At 43.1% G+C, this 16,798-nt stretch overlaps 1 protein-coding gene across 5 annotated transcripts in view; it reads left to right on the forward strand.

The window, feature by feature from the left end:
* Nucleotides 1-271: 271 nt before the first annotated feature.
* Nucleotides 272-16,798, forward strand: part of LOC115157548 (ran-binding protein 3) — a 37,435-nt gene continuing 20,908 nt past the window's right edge. Inside the window, exons 1-12 of one of the 5 annotated variants that reach the window (XM_029705904.1) lie at nucleotides 272-341; nucleotides 7,847-7,902; nucleotides 8,058-8,094; nucleotides 9,772-9,858; nucleotides 9,961-10,038; nucleotides 11,157-11,222; nucleotides 11,448-11,650; nucleotides 11,949-12,038; nucleotides 12,211-12,302; nucleotides 12,523-12,598; nucleotides 12,996-13,095; nucleotides 13,226-13,350. In XM_029705904.1, the coding sequence (XP_029561764.1) occupies nucleotides 320-341; nucleotides 7,847-7,902; nucleotides 8,058-8,094; nucleotides 9,772-9,858; nucleotides 9,961-10,038; nucleotides 11,157-11,222; nucleotides 11,448-11,650; nucleotides 11,949-12,038; nucleotides 12,211-12,302; nucleotides 12,523-12,598; nucleotides 12,996-13,095; nucleotides 13,226-13,350 (1,032 nt within the window). In that variant the 5' untranslated portion in view covers nucleotides 272-319. Of the gene's footprint in view, nucleotides 565-7,846; nucleotides 7,903-8,057; nucleotides 8,095-9,771; nucleotides 9,859-9,960; nucleotides 10,039-11,156; nucleotides 11,223-11,447; nucleotides 11,651-11,948; nucleotides 12,039-12,210; nucleotides 12,303-12,522; nucleotides 12,599-12,995; nucleotides 13,096-13,225; nucleotides 13,351-16,798 lie in introns of all 5 variants that reach the window. The other 4 variants (XM_029705905.1, XM_029705906.1, XM_029705907.1 and 1 more) reach the window with 4 other exon arrangements.

Raw genomic sequence — 16,798 nt, forward strand, 5'->3', positions numbered from 1 at the left:
TTTTGCCGTTAGACTATTTTATTTTTTTATCTCTCCTGGAGTTGATGGTCTTAGCCTAGGGGTAGATCTCCTATTAGCTTGGTTACAAATTGATTAAGCTACTTTGGATGGTGCTCTCTCTGAAAACAACACTTTGAATTGCTGCTAATGATAGACAAATCCTACGTTAATATTGAAGATATTGATTATGTTCTACGTTTCCATTAGAAATTCTACTGGTGATCGATATTGAGCGATTTCTTCTACTTCTGCGAAATTTGTTTCTTTCTGCCTTCACGTATTTTGCGTGGTGGATTGTGGGTGTGAGCAAAGAAGGAAAATGGCGGACTTGGCAAATGAAGGTGAGCAGTGGTCGTGTGAGGAAACGAAACCGTTGGATTATTTACGTTACGTTTTAAGTATAGTTAAATTACTGTGTGCTAAAAGTTGTGCTTCGCAGCCTTTCAAGAGAACAGTTGAATGAAAAAAAATGTCAACTCCGGTTGCATACAAAAGAAAACGTTAGCTTTCAGAGCAAGCGTCTCTTTTTTAGGCGGGGATGGGACGCTGGCTAACGTTAGCTAGGTAATCAGAAATGATGGTACTATTAACTACGTGTTAGTAAGGTGTGTGTATATATAATCAACTAGTAATGTACGTTAATGCATGTTTGCTTCCTACTTAGCTATGTGGGTTGCTTATTTGTGGTTGTCACATCTAACGTTACTTTAACTAGCTAACAATTTCATCAGCTAGCCAACGTTAGCCCCCGCCAAGGAGTAGCAAGTCATTTCGCCGGCTATGGCTAACTTTAGCAGGAGTGTTATTTGTGAAGGACAGTTAGCTAGCCAGTAAAACCCTGAATTCTTGAAAGGTTAGCCAACTATCTGTCAAAACCCCACTTGCCAGCGAGATAGTTAGCAATTTTAATGAATGTTGCCCATTCGGAACTGGAGAGGACTAGGTAGCTAGTACAATAACTAACAAGTCTGCTGGAGGAGCCTATTCTTACGCCAAATCAACGCGATGCGTTGAAGCTTGTAAATTCACTGACTTGTCTGTGACTGTATTTAAATTAGTTAGCCTATATGATGTAACTAGCTTACTAAGTTGTCTTGATGTATCTGATTGGGAGCTAGGCTAGTGGTAGGAACGTTAAAGCTGCTGCACAGACGCTATGGAGACTAGTTAAAGATGCACTATGCAGAATTCGTTCCGCCATTTCCCGGTTTCAAAAATTCGAATAGTTCGCCTAATATAAGTTTGTGACAAAACAAGCAAGTGTAGAGAATCATTGTACCATCTAAACTGCTGTTAAGTATTTTACATAGCCAAACAATATAGTATTTTCAAAAGTTTGAAGCTGGTGTAAACCGAAAAGTAAAATATGCAAAAATATACTTAACTGGAAGCATAGAAATAATGCACATAGAAGCTTTCAATTAGAATGATGGCTCTATAGCACACATTGCTATGTGAATTTGGTCGTTGCACAAAAAGTTACATATTGTAGCTTTAACTGAAGTGTTTTTTTGGTTCGCTTTTCTGTGATGGCAGCCTCCCGAAATCAACACCCGACATTCCAATAAAAAAATAATTGATACAGTGCCTTCGGAAAGATGTAGCTGCAGGTTGTCCTCTAACCAGTGATGTAGCTGCAGGTTGTCCTCTACCCAGTGAGGTAGCTGCAGGTTGTCCTCTAACCAGTGAGGTAGCTGCAGGTTGTCCTCTAACCAGTGAGGTAGCTGCAGGTTGTCCTCTACCCAGTGAGGTAGCTGCAGGTTGTCCTCTACCCAGTGCGGTAGCTGCAGGTTGTCCTCTACCCAGTGAGGTAGCTGCAGGTTGTCCTCTAACCAGTGAGGTAGCTGCAGGTTGTCCTCTAACCAGTGAGGCAGCTGCAGGTTGTCCTCTAACCAGTGAGGTAGCTGCAGGTAGTCCTCTAACCAGTGAGGTAGCTGCAGGTTGTCCTCTAACCAGTGAGGTAGCTGCAGGTTGTCCTCTAACCAGTGAGGTAGCTGCAGGTTGTCCTCTAACCAGTGAGGTAGCTGCAGGTTGTCCTCTAACCAGTGAGGTAGCTGCAGGTTGTCCTCTACCCAGTGCGGTAGCTGCAGGTTGTCCTCTACCCAGTGCGGTAGCTGCAGGTTGTCCTCTACCCAGTGCGGTAGCTGCAGGTTGTCCTCTACCCAGTGAGGTAGCTGCAGGTTGTCCTCTAACCAGTGAGGTAGCTGCAGGTTGTCCTCTAACCAGTGAGGTAGCTGCAGGTTGTCCTCTAACCAGTGAGGTAGCTGCAGGTTGTCCTCTAACCAGTGAGGTAGCTGCAGGTTGTCCTCTAACCAGTGAGGTAGCTGCAGGTTGTCCTCTAACCAGTGAGGTAGCTGCAGGTTGTCCTCTACCCAGTGCGGTAGCTGCAGGTTGTCCTCTAACCAGTGAGGTAGCTGCAGGTTGTCCTCTAACCAGTGAGGTAGCTGCAGGTTGTCCTCTAACCAGTGAGGTAGCTGCAGGTTGTCCTCTAACCAGTGAGGTAGCTGCAGGTTGTCCTCTAACCAGTGAGGTAGCTGCAGGTTGTCCTCTAACCAGTGAGGTAGCTGCAGGTTGTCCTCTAACCAGTGAGGTAGCTGCAGGTTGTCCTCTAACCAGTGAGGTAGCTGCAGGTTGTCCTCTAACCAGTGAGGTAGCTGCAGGTTGTCCTCTAACCAGTGAGGTAGCTGCAGGTTGTCCTCTACCCAGTGAGGTAGCTGCAGGTTGTCCTCTACCCAGTGCGGTAGCTGCAGGTTGTCCTCTACCCAGTGAGGTAGCTGCAGGTTGTCCTCTAACCAGTGAGGTAGCTGCAGGTTGTCCTCTAACCAGTGAGGTAGCTGCAGGTTGTCCTCTAACCAGTGAGGTAGCTGCAGGTTGTCCTCTAACCAGTGAGGTAGCTGCAGGTTGTCCTCTAACCAGTGAGGTAGCTGCAGGTTGTCCTCTAAACAGTGAGGTAGCTGCAGGTTGTCCTCTAACCAGTGAGGTAGCTGCAGGTTGTCCTCTAACCAGTGAGGTAGCTGCAGGTTGTCCTCTAACCAGTGAGGTAGCTGCAGGTTGTCCTCTAACCAGTGAGGTAGCTGCTGGTTCTCCTCTAACCAGTGAGGTAGCTGCTGGTTCTCCTCTAACCAGTGAGGTAGCTGCTGGTTCTCCTCTAACCAGTGAGGTAGCTGCAGGTTGTCCTCTAACCAGTGAGGTAGCTGCAGGTTGTCCTCTAACCAGTGAGGTAGCTGCAGGTTGTCCTCTAACCAGTGAGGTAGCAAAACATCTCCAGTTTCCAAGTGGTTTTTGAGTTGTGGTAGTTTCAGCAGTGTACATATCTCCTTCTTAATTGATGAGTGATTTATTGCTACATGTCAAAACAACAGGGTATTTGGTGCTTGTGCCGTTTGAGGTGTTTGTTTAAAGAAAGTAGAATGATTAATATTGTTGCACATGTACAGTGTCTTCAAAGTATTCATACCCCTTGACTTATTCCACATTTTGTTGTTACAGCTTGAATTCAAAATGGATAGATTTTTTTTCCCCCCAGCCCATCACTAATGACAAAGTGAAAAAAATGTTTTTATAAATGTTTGCAAATGTATTGAAATACAGAATTAATTTACATAAGTATTCACTTCACACCCGAGTCAATATTTTATAGTAGTACTTTTGACGGCGATTACAGCTTTGAGTCGTCTTGGGTATGTCTATCAGCTTTACACATCTGGATTTGGGGATATTCTCCCATTCTTCTCAAGCTCTGTTAAGTTAGATGGGGGAGCAGCAGTGAACAGAAATCTTAGTCTTTTGGCAGATTTTCAATGGTATTCAAGTCTGGGCTTTGTTTGGGCCACTCAAGGACTTTCACATTCTTGTTCTGAAGCCATTCCAGCATTACTTTGGCTGTATGCTTGGGGTCTTTGTCCTGTTGGAACGTAAATCTTCGCCCCCAGTCTAAAGTCGATTGGACTCTGAAGCAGGTTCTCAAGGAATTTCCTGTATTTGGCTCCATTCATTGTTCCTTCTATCCTTACCAATCTCCCAGTCCCTGCAGCTGAAAAGCATCGCTATAGCATGATGCTGCTGCCACCACCATGCTTCACTGTAGGGATGGGTGATGAGCTGTGCCTGTGTTTTCTCCAGACATAGGGCTTTGCATTCAGGCCAAAGAGTAAAATATGTCTCATCAGACCAAATAATATTTTGCCTTATGCTTGTAGTCTTTCACGTGCCTTTTTGCAAACTCCAGACATTTTCTCAGGAGTGGATTCCATTGGGCCACTTTACGATAATGCCCATATTGAAGTGCTGTAAAGACTGTTGTCCTTCTGACAGGTTCTCCCATCTCATCTAAAGAATTGTCAGTGGTTATTAGGTTCTTGGTCACCTCACTGACAAGGTCCTTCTTGCCCCGTTGATCAGTTTGGTCGGACGGTCAGTTCTAGGCAGAGTCTGGAGAGTTCAATTTTTTTTGTTTTTTTTCAATTTCCCAATGATGGAGACCACTGTGCTCTTGGAAACTTTGAACATTCAAGAAATAGTTTCCCCAGATATATACCTCATCACAACTCTTATCTCTGAGATCGACAGACAGTTCCTTGGACTTCATGATATAGTTTCTTCTCTGACATGCACTGTCAACTGTGGGACCTTATATAGACAGGTGTGTTTCTTTTTAAATCATGTCCAATCAATTGAATTGGCCACTGGTGGACTCCAATCAAGTTGTAGTGATGTCTCAAGGATGATCAAAGGAAATTGGATGTACCTGAGCTCAATTTAGTGTCATAGCAAAGGGGTGTGAATACTTATGTAAATTACATATTTCTGTATTTTATTTAATACATTTGCAAAAATGTCTAAAAACATGTTTTCACTTTTCCATTATGGGGTGTTATGTGTAGCTGGATGTAATCAAGTTTGAGTTTAGGCTGTAATGCAACTATGTGGAATAAGTCAAGGGGTATGAATACTTTCTGAATGCACTGTATGTGTAGATGGTACACTTTTATGTTTTCAATATCACAAACTGTTTCTGCATATTGGTATTGATTTGGACACTTTAAAACTGTTTTGACATTGGGGCTATTTACCAAAATGTCTGGTCAACAAGAAGCACCGGCGGTATCATTTTAAGGTTTAAGAATATACATTTAATCAGGTAAAAACTGCTTAATGAGTCCAAAAACGTGATGTCTGATTTTATTTTTATGATACCCCAGAAATCACCAAATCTGCTTTGCCCTGCCTGGTCATGTAGTGTGTGTGTCACTGTCATACACCACAACTGTTTGTCACTTATGACAACAGTTGTTTCAGTCAAGCTAAAAATATTGTGAGTTGAGCTGCATCATATGCTTGTGTTTATTTAGAAAGCGGGACAGTCCTCTCTCCGACCCTGGCCTGTAGAGGAGCTAGTTGTCCTGTCGGCTTCAGTTAGGTCATGAGTTTTGATGGTCCAAATCCAATGCTCTTGTCCATACATGTAGACTACTTGAGCCACTCATAGGATAGATAGACTATAAATAGCTAGCTAAAGGATATACAGTGCCTGTGGAAAGTATTCAGACCCCTTGACTTTTTCGTTACAGCCTTATTCTAAAATGGATAAAATAAAAATCCTCATCAATCTACACACTTTACCCCATAATGACAAAGTGAAAACAGGTTTTTAGAAAATTTTGCGAATGTATTAAACATAAAAACACAGAAATACCATATTTACTGTAGTATTCAGACCCTTTGCTTTGAGACTCAAAATTGAGCTCAGGTGCATCCTGTTTCCATTGATTATCCTTGATGTTTCTACAACTCGATTGGAGTCCACCTGTGGTAAATTCAATTGATTGGACATGATTTGGAAAGGCACACACCTGTCTATATAAGGTCCCAAAGTTGACAGTGCATGTCAGAGTAAAAACTAAGCCATGAGGTTGAAGGAATTGTCTGTAGAGTTCCAAGAGAGGATTGTGTCGAGGCACAGATCTGGGGTAGGGTACCAAAACATTTCTGCAGCATTGAAGGTCCCCAAGAATACAGTGGCCTCCATCATTCTTAAATGGATCAAGTTTGTAACCACCAAGACTCTTCCTAGAGCTGGCCGCCTGTCCAAACTGAGCAATCGGGGGAGAAGGGCCTTGGTCAGGGAGGTGACCAAGAACCTGATGGTCACCCTGACAGAGCTCTAGAGTTCCTCTGTGGAGATGGGAGAACCTTCCAGAAGGACAACCATCTCTGCAGCACTCCACCAATCAGGCCTTTATGTTAGAGGGGGCCAGACAGAAGCCACTCCTCAGTAAAAGGCACATGACAACCCGCTTGGAGTTTACCAAAAGGCACCTAACGACTCTGACCATGAGAAACAAGATTCTCTGGTCTGATGAAACCAAGAGGGAAATCTTTGGCCTGAATGCCAAGCGTCTCTTCTGGAGGAAACCAGGCACCATCCCTACATTGATGCATGGTGGTGGCAGCGTCATGCTGTGGGGATGTTTTTCAGCGGCAGGGACTGGGAGACTAGTTAGGATCGATGCAAAGCTGAACGGAGCAAAGTACAGAGATATCCTCGATGGAAAGCTGCTCCAGAGCGCTCAGGACCTCAGACTGGGACGAAGGTTCACCTTCCAACAGAACAACAACCCTAAGCACAGCCAAGACAACGCAGGAGTGGCTTCGGGACAAGTTTCTGAATGTCCTTGAGAGGCCCAGCCAGAGCCCGGACTTAAACCTGATCGAACATCTCTGGAGAGACCTGAAAATAGCTGTGCAGCAATGCTCCCCATTGAACCTGACAGAACTTGAGAGGATCTGCAGAGAAGAAAGGGAGAAACTCCCCAAATACAGGTGTGCCAAGCGTGGAGCGTCATACCCAAGATGACTTGAGGCTGTAATCGCTGAATCCTTACATAAATGTGGTGGTTTTAAAAAATATATAAATTAGCAAAAAATCCTGTTTTTGCTTTGTCATTATGGGGTATTGTGTGCAGATTGATGAGGGGAAAACATTTAAATGTTTAGAATAATGCTGTAACAAAATGTGGAAAAAGTCCAAGGGTATGACTACTTCCTGAAGGCAATGTAAATAGCTTTTGTTTGATGCACCTTTTTGTCCTTTTATAAAAGCTTGATTTGCTTTAGATGCAGGTTTTAATATTTAATTAATCTCTTATCTCTTCAAGGCTCTGGTTGTTTTCTGGTGACTGAACTAATCAGTGTTGTGTGCCACTCGTTTTAAATGGACTAAAGGATTATAATGCAAGTTGTTTATTCTCAGGCTTTGCATCATGAATGTTTGGCATCTATTCAGAAGTGTCTGAACTGAGTGGTGAGCGTTGCTATGCTTTGTGGGTAGAACAAGTTTAGCGGAAAGTTGGAAGAAGGAGAAAATAATGTCTAAATCCATGTGTCGGGTTTTTTTGGGGGGCAGAAATACTCACCAGGTTTATGGTTTAGCCTAGGCTTAGCTAAATGCAATATTCCTGAATTTCCATAAGTGTCACTGAGCATCTTTGTAGAATTAGAAACACATTCCTGTGTTTTAAACAGAGAGAATCAAGTGTGCCAGACATGGGTTGCTCAGATCTAGGCCTTCTAGCTGTTTGCAAAAAAAATAAAAAAAATAAATATGACGGCAGAACTTGTCAACTCAAGACTGCTGCAGGGTGGTCATTCACGACGCTTGTTTTTTTTTTATAATTTTTTTTTACGATCACCGTGACAAGTGTTTCAAACAAACAACTGATTGACCGGCTGTGGTGTCTTTTTTTAATTTTTTTATATATATTAGGCGTACACTTCACACAAGTCACTGAAGCATACTCTTCTTCTGTATGATGAAAGATGCTTTCCTTTCCTTCTTTTGAAACAGAGAAACCTGCCATAGTGCCACCAATGTTTGTGTTCCAAAAAGATAAAGCACCGAAGGTAAGTCACATCTTGTTGTTTCTTCCATCCTGACATTCATTGACAGGGGTGGGTCTTTATGGAAATTCACTGTAAAGCTTCCATCATTTGATTCAGTAGTTGTTGTTTTTTTAGACTGAGAAACACAGTAGATTCAGTACTGCTTTCTATTACAGCAGGCAGCTGATGGATCCAGTGGAGAAGACGGAGAAGGTAAGACTACATCTGCATATCAGATTTGGCCCCAAAAAAAAAATTTAAAGACCTTTTTCTAATATTTTCCATCCAATCTTAAAATTGATGTCCGTTTTTATAAATCTTGTAATTAGTTTACCAGGAGGTGTGTTGTATTTCCAAAGCTGGAGCCCAGCTGAGGCGTTTTAAACTGGCATGTTCTTTATCGACCCTGTATGCTGATTGGCTGAGATCCGTGTTATCAGAACGTATACCACGCGTATGACACAATTATTTTTACTGTTCTAATTACATTGGTAACCAGTTTATAATAGCGATAAGGCACCTCGCGGAGGTTTGTGGTGTATGGCCAATATACCATGGCTAAGGACTGCATCCAGGCACTCCTTGTTGTGTTGTGCCTAAGAAGAGCACCTAGCTGTGGTATATTGGCCATATACCACACCTCCTCGGGCCTTATTGCTTAATTAAAGTGCAACTGAATGCAATAAACAACTTCGCTGATAGAGAAACTTTTCTATTTGGCATCGATATTAATCAAATGTATTTATATAGCCCTTCTTACATCAGCTGATATATCAAAGTGCTGTACAGAAACCCAGCCTAAAACCCCAAACAGCAAGCAATGCAGTTGTAGAAGCACGGTGGCTAGGAAAAACTCCCTAGAAAGGCCAAAACCTAGGAAGAAACCTAGAGAGGAACCAGGCTATGAGGGGTGGCTAGTCCTCTTCTGGCTGTGCCGGGTGGAGATTATAACAGAACATGGCCAAGATGTTCAAATGTTCATAAATGACCAGCATGGTCAAATAATAGTAATCACAGTGAACAGGTCAGGATTCCATAGCCGCAGGCAGAACAGTTGAAACTGGAGCAGCAGCACAGCCAGGTGGACTGGGGACAACAAGGAGTCATCATACCAGGTAGTACTGAGGCATGGTCCTAGGGCTCAGGTCCTCCGATAGAGAGAATTAGAGAGAGCGTACTTAAATTCACACAGGACACCGGATAAGATAGGAGAAATACTCCAGATATAACAGACTGACCATAGACCCCCGACACACAAACTACTGCAGCATAAATACTGGAGGCTGAGACGGGTCAAATGTTTATTCTAATATCAAAATTGAGTACAAAGTGAAAATGTGAACATTTTGGTCATTTAAAGTCAGTCTCGTCCTAAACTGAGTTTTGTAATTGAGTTCGTCATGACTGACTTGAGGGTTTGGTTTTGATTTCGACAATGCTCACTTGTCCACTAACACAGGATACATAGCTGCGGTGATTTGTGCTCTATCCAATCCTACTGCAGAACACAGACCGTGAGACAGACTAACCAGCAGAGCAGACTTTGTTTACATAAGACAACTTCGCACATTTTTTTTTCTTGACAAATACTTTATCAAACACTTAACTAGATTGCGTGACTAAGACCTCAGCAAAAACGTCCAAATGTATTGCAGATTTCTTGAGTTCACTCTGACTTTTGAGGAGTGATACTGGCTTTGTTCCTATGGCGTCTCATGGGGGACAAACATCAGTAACTGCCACATCCAACCACACCCAAAAGACTGAAATATCTCTTTCTTTTTTTCTTAATGAGTGACAGAGAAACAAATGTGGAATCGGTGCGTTCAGTCCGCTCTTTAATCATGTGAATTGAAGGCTGTCTTTTTTTCCTTTTTTTGGGGGCTTCAGATTCAGACAGAGACGATGGTGGCTATTGTCCTCCGGTGAAAAGAGAGAGGACTTCATCTTCAACACAGTTCCCGTCTTCACATTCTGGTAGTAGAAAACATCAGAGAAGCTGACTGTGTTTCAGTTGATTCATGAAGAGTAGTACAGGAAACTTGCCTTGTGTGTAATGTTTCTTCTTGCTCTCTGCAGTGGCTAGTAAGAACAATGTCTTCATGCCATCAAGTTTCTGGCAGTCTCCCACTGGGAATTCCGAGGACTCGGAGCCAGGTGAGGCATAGTGTTTCATTCCTATGGTTCCTCCTCATTATAAACGCTCCCACTCGTTTAAGTCTCCAGTATGTGACATGTATTTGTATGCTTGTGAACTGTAGTCCAGGCCAAAGCACCCTTAATGCACAAATAAGTTACAGTACAACTCAATGGCAAGGAAAGCCAACAAAAAGGTATGACCATGATTTTTTTTAAACTTTGGTTTATGTGCAGTCTCTCACAAATACCTTAATTCAAGATGGGTTCACATAGACAAGAAGCATACATTATAGGAAGAAAAAAACACAGGTACCATGGGTTAAACTTGACAGGGAAGAATGGCAGGACAGAGAAAAATAAACATTGTTTTAATGTAGACATTGAATGTGTCTTACTCACACTCCTCCAAAGCACCAAACATCTAAATGAGGTGCTGAAGTAAACTTTCACAGATGGTTATTTTCCTCACAGCAAAAAAAAATGTCTGTGCCACAAAACATCAAGCTTGAAAGAAATGACAAAATAACAGAATCACAGCTCAAAAGCTCCCAAACATATGTAGAATTAGTTTGGAGATCAAGAAAACAAGACTTAATTTTGGCCATTCTGGGGGGGGGGGGGGGAAGGGTAAACTAAACACCAATGTGTATGATCTCCTAGACCTTAGTGACACTAGCTTTGAGGTGAGAAGGGAACCTCATTAATGTAGCTTTGAAAATGACCTTCATTCAAGCAGTTAGTGAAATGTGTCTTTCTATAAATGTGTAGTGCTTAGTTTTAAAGGGATACTAAGGTGATTTTGTCAATGAAACCATTTATCTACTTCCCTAGATGAACACGTGGATACCATTTGTCCCTGCGTGCAGTTTGAATGATGTTGCTAACTAGCGTTAGCGCAATGACAAAGTATGATAACTGCTAGCAGATACCATTCACTGTGCTAACGCTAGTTAGGATTGCCTTGCGAAACTACCTCTAACTTCCATCATACTGGATGCAGAGACAAATGGTATCTCCATGGGTTCATCTGTGTTAATTTTATGATGGTATTAATATACCCTCCCCACACGCTGAAAGATGCCATTTTTGTTTATGGTCTTTTTAACAATTCTACCTCCTGTTTTTTTTCTTGCTAGAAGAGAAGCCAGTAGGGTTTTGTTTAAAACCACCAACTCTTATCCACGGGAAGGCACCTAGTTCAGGTGGGTATTGGTGTGTGTGTGTGGATTACAGAAAGCAACTCTCAGGTTAAATGGTCAGGGAAAACTCCTAAAACGTAGATGTTACAGCATGTTAATATGATTGGACGTGCATGGTCGTAGTTTTGACATAGTCCGTGGTCGTGCATGTTGTAATATAGTACATGGTAGGTGTGATATAGTTGTGAATGGACTAGTTCTGTAAGGCATTCAGATCCAATCCATTAGCAGGTTATGTTCCAGGCGTTCCCAGTCAGAAACCCAAGGAGCAACTGCGCAGTGTCCTCCGGCCAGCCTTGCTCCAGGCCCCGCCAGCCAAGACCAACTCGGAGTCCACTAACGGGGTGAAGAAGTCGACAGACGGGACGTCAGAAGGGTCGACCATCTTCCGTAACAACACTGAGCAGTCAGACGGCCTCGCCAGGTCACCGGTGAGGACTGTCGTCATGGTCCTGTTTTAATATGCAGAAGCTTGTGTAATGTGACAACGGTGCAGCAACAAAATCATTTTAAAGTGGAACGATAATTGAATGCGTCTCTATGGCAGCGACTTATTTTTGCCTGTAGTTGCATGATGTTGTGACTGCCAAGACCTTCTTCTTGGATATGATTTAGTCCAAATTATTACTGTCAAAATCAATCAGATGTTTTAGTTTTTGGTTTTCAAAAAAATGCCTTTTTTGGCAACAACAACATTTTAAAGTTGAATTCAATATATGTTTAATCTAGAAACGTGACAAAGAGGAGGATGGAACGAGGGACGACTGTCCTGCAGAGTCCTCTTTCGTGTTTGGACAAAATATCAAAGACAGAGCAAAGGTTCATATTTTTGTAGGATGCTGATACTCTATTTAATTCACTAGATAGGCTGTTTTCAATATTTTATTCATTTTTGTACATTTTCTCAAATGAAGTGGATTATGATCTCAGTTTCTTTGGTAACGTCGCTCTATTCCTCTCTCTCTGTTTGTGTCTCTCTCTCTGTCTCTAGTTGGAAGAGGGCACTAACGACAGCAAGTCGTTGCCCCTGGCCTCTCAGAAGGAGGGAACTAACTATTTCTTAGAGTACATTGCCACGCCCAGGTAATGTAGTGTCCTCAGAGTAGAAAAATGTATATTACTGGCTTTTCAGACCACTTTACTCTTTTCACTATTTTGAAGGTTGAACTTATAATGCTCGTAATATTGTGTTTTCAGCTACCTTAGTTTTTAAAAGCGGTAATTGTAAGTTGCTCTGGATAAGTGTCTGCTAAATGACTAACGTACTAATAATAACTTCTTGTTCTTCTTTTCAACCTTCCAGTTTAAAGAACGCCACAAACAATACGGACAAGGGGGCCAAATTTGTCTTTGGGCAGAACATGTCAGAGAGGGTTCTGGTGAGTAGAGACTGTTTTAGCGGGTGGTGTTGTCCTTCAGGCCATGACAAACAGTAGAGGTTGTGGGAGATTGAAACCCTAATCGATACAGCTCCATGAGAAATGGATCAACCTGGAACTGTTATGAAAGCTTGTAGCAAATCCAATCATGCAGGACAATGTGTTTTGAATTGGGACTAGAAAACCACACACATATTATGAGTGACCTTATCAGGAGTGGACTTTATTGTACTGTCGAGACACTGGTTGACTGGCTGCCTCCTGTGAGGTTGACTGGCTGCGCCTCCTGTGAGGTTGACTGGCTGCGCCTCCTGTGAGGTTGACTGGCTGCCTCCTGTGAGGTTGACTGGCTGCGCCTCCTGTGAGGTTGACTGGCTGCCTCCTGTTTTTTTCTCAGAGTCCTCCTAGAGGAGGTGAGGCATCAGAAGAGGACTGTAAAGACTTACCAGCTCCCCCTGTGTCTGAACCCTCCTCAAAGGAAAACACACCAGAGAAGGGTAAGAGAGACACACACGCATGTCTCGCAGTATAAATCTTGAGAGACTGGCTTTCTCCATCTTCACTACAGACTAGTGCTGGCCCCAGTGTGTTAATTAGTTAGATGTGCGTCATTGTGTGTGTTCCCAGGTAACAACGTGACTGAGTCACTGGAGGAGTCTGCAGCAGCGTACACCAAAGCCACAGCCAAGAAGTGTATCTTAGAGAAAGTAGACGTCAAAACTGGAGAGGAATCAGAAAGTAACGTTTTACAGGTCGGTGGCTAGTCTCTATTGCTGACTATGTTGGAATACATCAAGGTGCATAGTCTTAGGTTCTAAATAAACAGAGTAAAACTAATGGACAACTAGGGAAAGCTCAAACCAAGTTTATTCACTCGATGGTACAGACGGCTTAACAGACAGACATATTTACATAAGCACTTGGTATTTAAATCTTCCTCCTATGCTGTCTCTCCTCCTTGCACATCTGGACAGCCAATACATCTCGGCTGCTAGTCCCGTGTGGCTCAGTTGGTAGAGCATGGTGTTTGCAACGCCAGGGTTGTGGGTTCGATTCCCACGGGGGACCAGTACGGGGGGGGGAGAAAAAAAATGTATGAAATGTATTCACTACTGTAAGTTGCTCTGGATAAGAGCGTCTGCTAAATGACTTCAATGTAAATGTGTAAATGCTAGACAGGACTTTAGTGATGCCTGTTCTCTCTTCATCTGACCTGACCTCGGCCCAAATTCCTCTCTAACTCACGGCTGTCCTGTTGACTTGTACCAGACTGTGGCCCCTCTCCTTTCCATAGGATACCTGATGTCTAACAATAACATGTTCTGACGGAATGTAAACGTGCTACATTCTCCTTTCTCCCTCAGTGACGTGAAATAAGGATATTTCATATTTGCAAGTTTAGAAGTCAGAACCCATCAATAGTCACTAGGATCAGTTTTCAGATCATAATGTATTAGATTAGATGGACATGGAGGAGCTGATCTAGGATAGTGTATTAGCTGGACAGGGAGGAGCTGATCTAGGATAGTGTATTAGATGGACAGGGAGGAGCTGGTCTAGGATAATGTATTAGATGGACAGGGAGGAGCTGGTCTAGGATAATGTATTAGATGGACAGGGAGGAGCTGGTCTAGGATAGTGTATTAGCTGGACAGGGAGGAGCTGATCCAGGATAGTGTATTAGCTGGACAGGGAGGAGCTGATCTAGGATAATGTATTAGATTACATGGACAGGGAGGAGCTGATATCTAGGATAATGTATTAGATTACATGGACAGGGAGGAGCTGGTCTAGGATAATGTATTAGATGGACAGGGAGGAGCTCGTCTAGGATAATGTATTAGATTACATGGACAGGGAGGAGCTGGTCTAGGATAATGTATTAGATTAGATGGACAGGGAGGAGCTGATCTTGGAGAATGTATTAGATGGACAGAGAGGAGCTGGTCTAGGATAATGTATTAGCTGGACAGGGAGGAGCTTGTCTAGGATAATGTATTAGATTGACAGGGAGGAGCTGGTCTAGGATAATGTATTAGCTGGACAGGGAGGAGCTTGTCTAGGATAATGTATTAGATGGACAGAGAGGAGCTGGTCTAGGATAATGCATTAGATTAGATTGACAGGGAGGAGCTTGTCTAGGATAATGTATTAGATGGACAGAGAGGAGCTGGTCTAGGATAATGCATTAGATTAGATTGACAGGGAGGAGCTGGTCTAGGATAATGTATTAGATTACATGGACAGGGAGGAGCTGATCTTGGAGAATGTATTAGATGGACAGGGAGGAGCTGGTCTAGAGCGGTACTCACACTCTGAGACACTTGATACATACACCCCGCCGACCAGTAATGTGTGTGGAGACAATCAGCAAGCCCTCTTTTGAGGACAAATATCTTTTTAAAAAATTACAGCTTTTCTGCTACATAGACATTTTACATACATGGTACTTTTTATATAAAGCAATCACAACAATAATACATTACCAAACACAAATTCTTTAATCCCAGGCTCTCATCCCATCCCACCTATCACCATAGACCACCCTCGTTTGGTTTCCATGTGCCATATATTTTTTTTGTTTTGTGACGTTTTGCAAACATTTTGAACCTTTCTAATCGTATAGTATCCACAGATTGTGAGCTAAAGATGAACCTTTTGTACGAGTATTATATTATTTATTGACTATGGCTTTCCAAATCGCCCAAAACAGCTATTTGTAAGGTTCATTTTAAGCGATTTTTTAAATTTATTTTTTATATTTATTTTTTTATTATATATATATTTTTTTTTTACCATTTCTGAACATGTGACCAGAAACAAGCTATATGGGGCAATACCAGAATAAATGACCTAATGATTCTGTCTCTTCGCAGCAAAATCTACAGAGCTGAGATTGTTATACATACATACATACATACTGCTGAAAAAAATAAAGGGAACACTAAAATAACACAACCTAGATCTGAATGAATGAAATAATCTTATTAAATACTTTTATCTTTACATAGTTGAATGTGCTGACAACAAAATCACACAAAAATAATTAATGGAAATCCAATTTATCAACCCATGGAGGTCTGGATTTGGAGTCACACTCAAAATTAAAGTGGAAAACCACACTACAGGCTGATCCAACTTTGATGTAATGTCCTTAAAACAAGTCAAAATGAGACTCAGTAGTGTGTGTGGCCTCCACGTGCCTGTATGACCTCCCTACAATGCCTGGGCATGCTCCTGATGAGGTGGCGGATGGTCTCCTGAGGGATCTCCTCCCAGACCTGGACTAAAGCATCCGCCAACTCCTGGACAGTCTGTGGTGCAACGTGGCGTTGGTGGATGGAGCGAGACATGATGTCCCAGATGTGCTCAATTGGATTCAGGTCTGGGGAATGGGCGGGCCAGTCCATAGCATCAATGCCTTCCTCTTGCAGGAACTGCTGACACACTCCAGCCACATGAGGTCTAGCATTGTCTTGCATTAGGAGGAACCCAGGGCCAACCGCACCAGCATATGGTCTCACAAGGGGTCTGAGGATCTTATCTCGGTACCTAATGGCAGTCAGGCTACCTCTGGCAAGCACATGGAGGGCTGTGCGGCCCCTCAAAGAAATGCCACCCCACACCATGACTGACCCACCGCCAAACCGGTCATGCTGGAGGATGTTGCAGGCAGCAGAACATTCTCCACGGCGTCTCCAGACTCTGTCACGTCTGTCACATGTGCTCAGTGTGAAACTGATTTAATCTGTGAAGAGTACAGGGCGCCAGTGGCGAATTTGCCAATCTTGGTGTTCTCTGGCAAATGCCAAACATCCTGCACGGTGTTGGGCTGTAAGCACAACCCCCACCTGTGGATGTCGGGCCCTCATACCACCCTCATGGAGTCTGTTTCTGACCGTTTGAGCAGACACATGCACATTTGTGGCCTGCTGGAGGTCATTTTGCAGGGCTCTGGCAGTGCTCCTCCTCCTCCTTGCACAAAGGCGGAGGTAGCGGTCCTGCTGCTGGGTTGTTGCCCTCCTACGGCCTCCTCCACGTCTCCTGATGTACTGGCCTGTCTCCTGGTAGCGCCTCCATGCTCTGGACACTACGCTGACAGACACAGCAAACCTTCTTGCCACAGCTCGCATTGATGTGCCATCCTGGATGAGCTGCACTACCTGAGCCACTTGTGTGGGTTGTAGACTCCGTCTCATG

The sequence above is a fragment of the Salmo trutta genome, chromosome 21 (assembly GCF_901001165.1).
Source record: "Salmo trutta chromosome 21, fSalTru1.1, whole genome shotgun sequence".
NCBI classification, from domain to species: Eukaryota; Metazoa; Chordata; class Actinopteri; order Salmoniformes; family Salmonidae; genus Salmo; species Salmo trutta.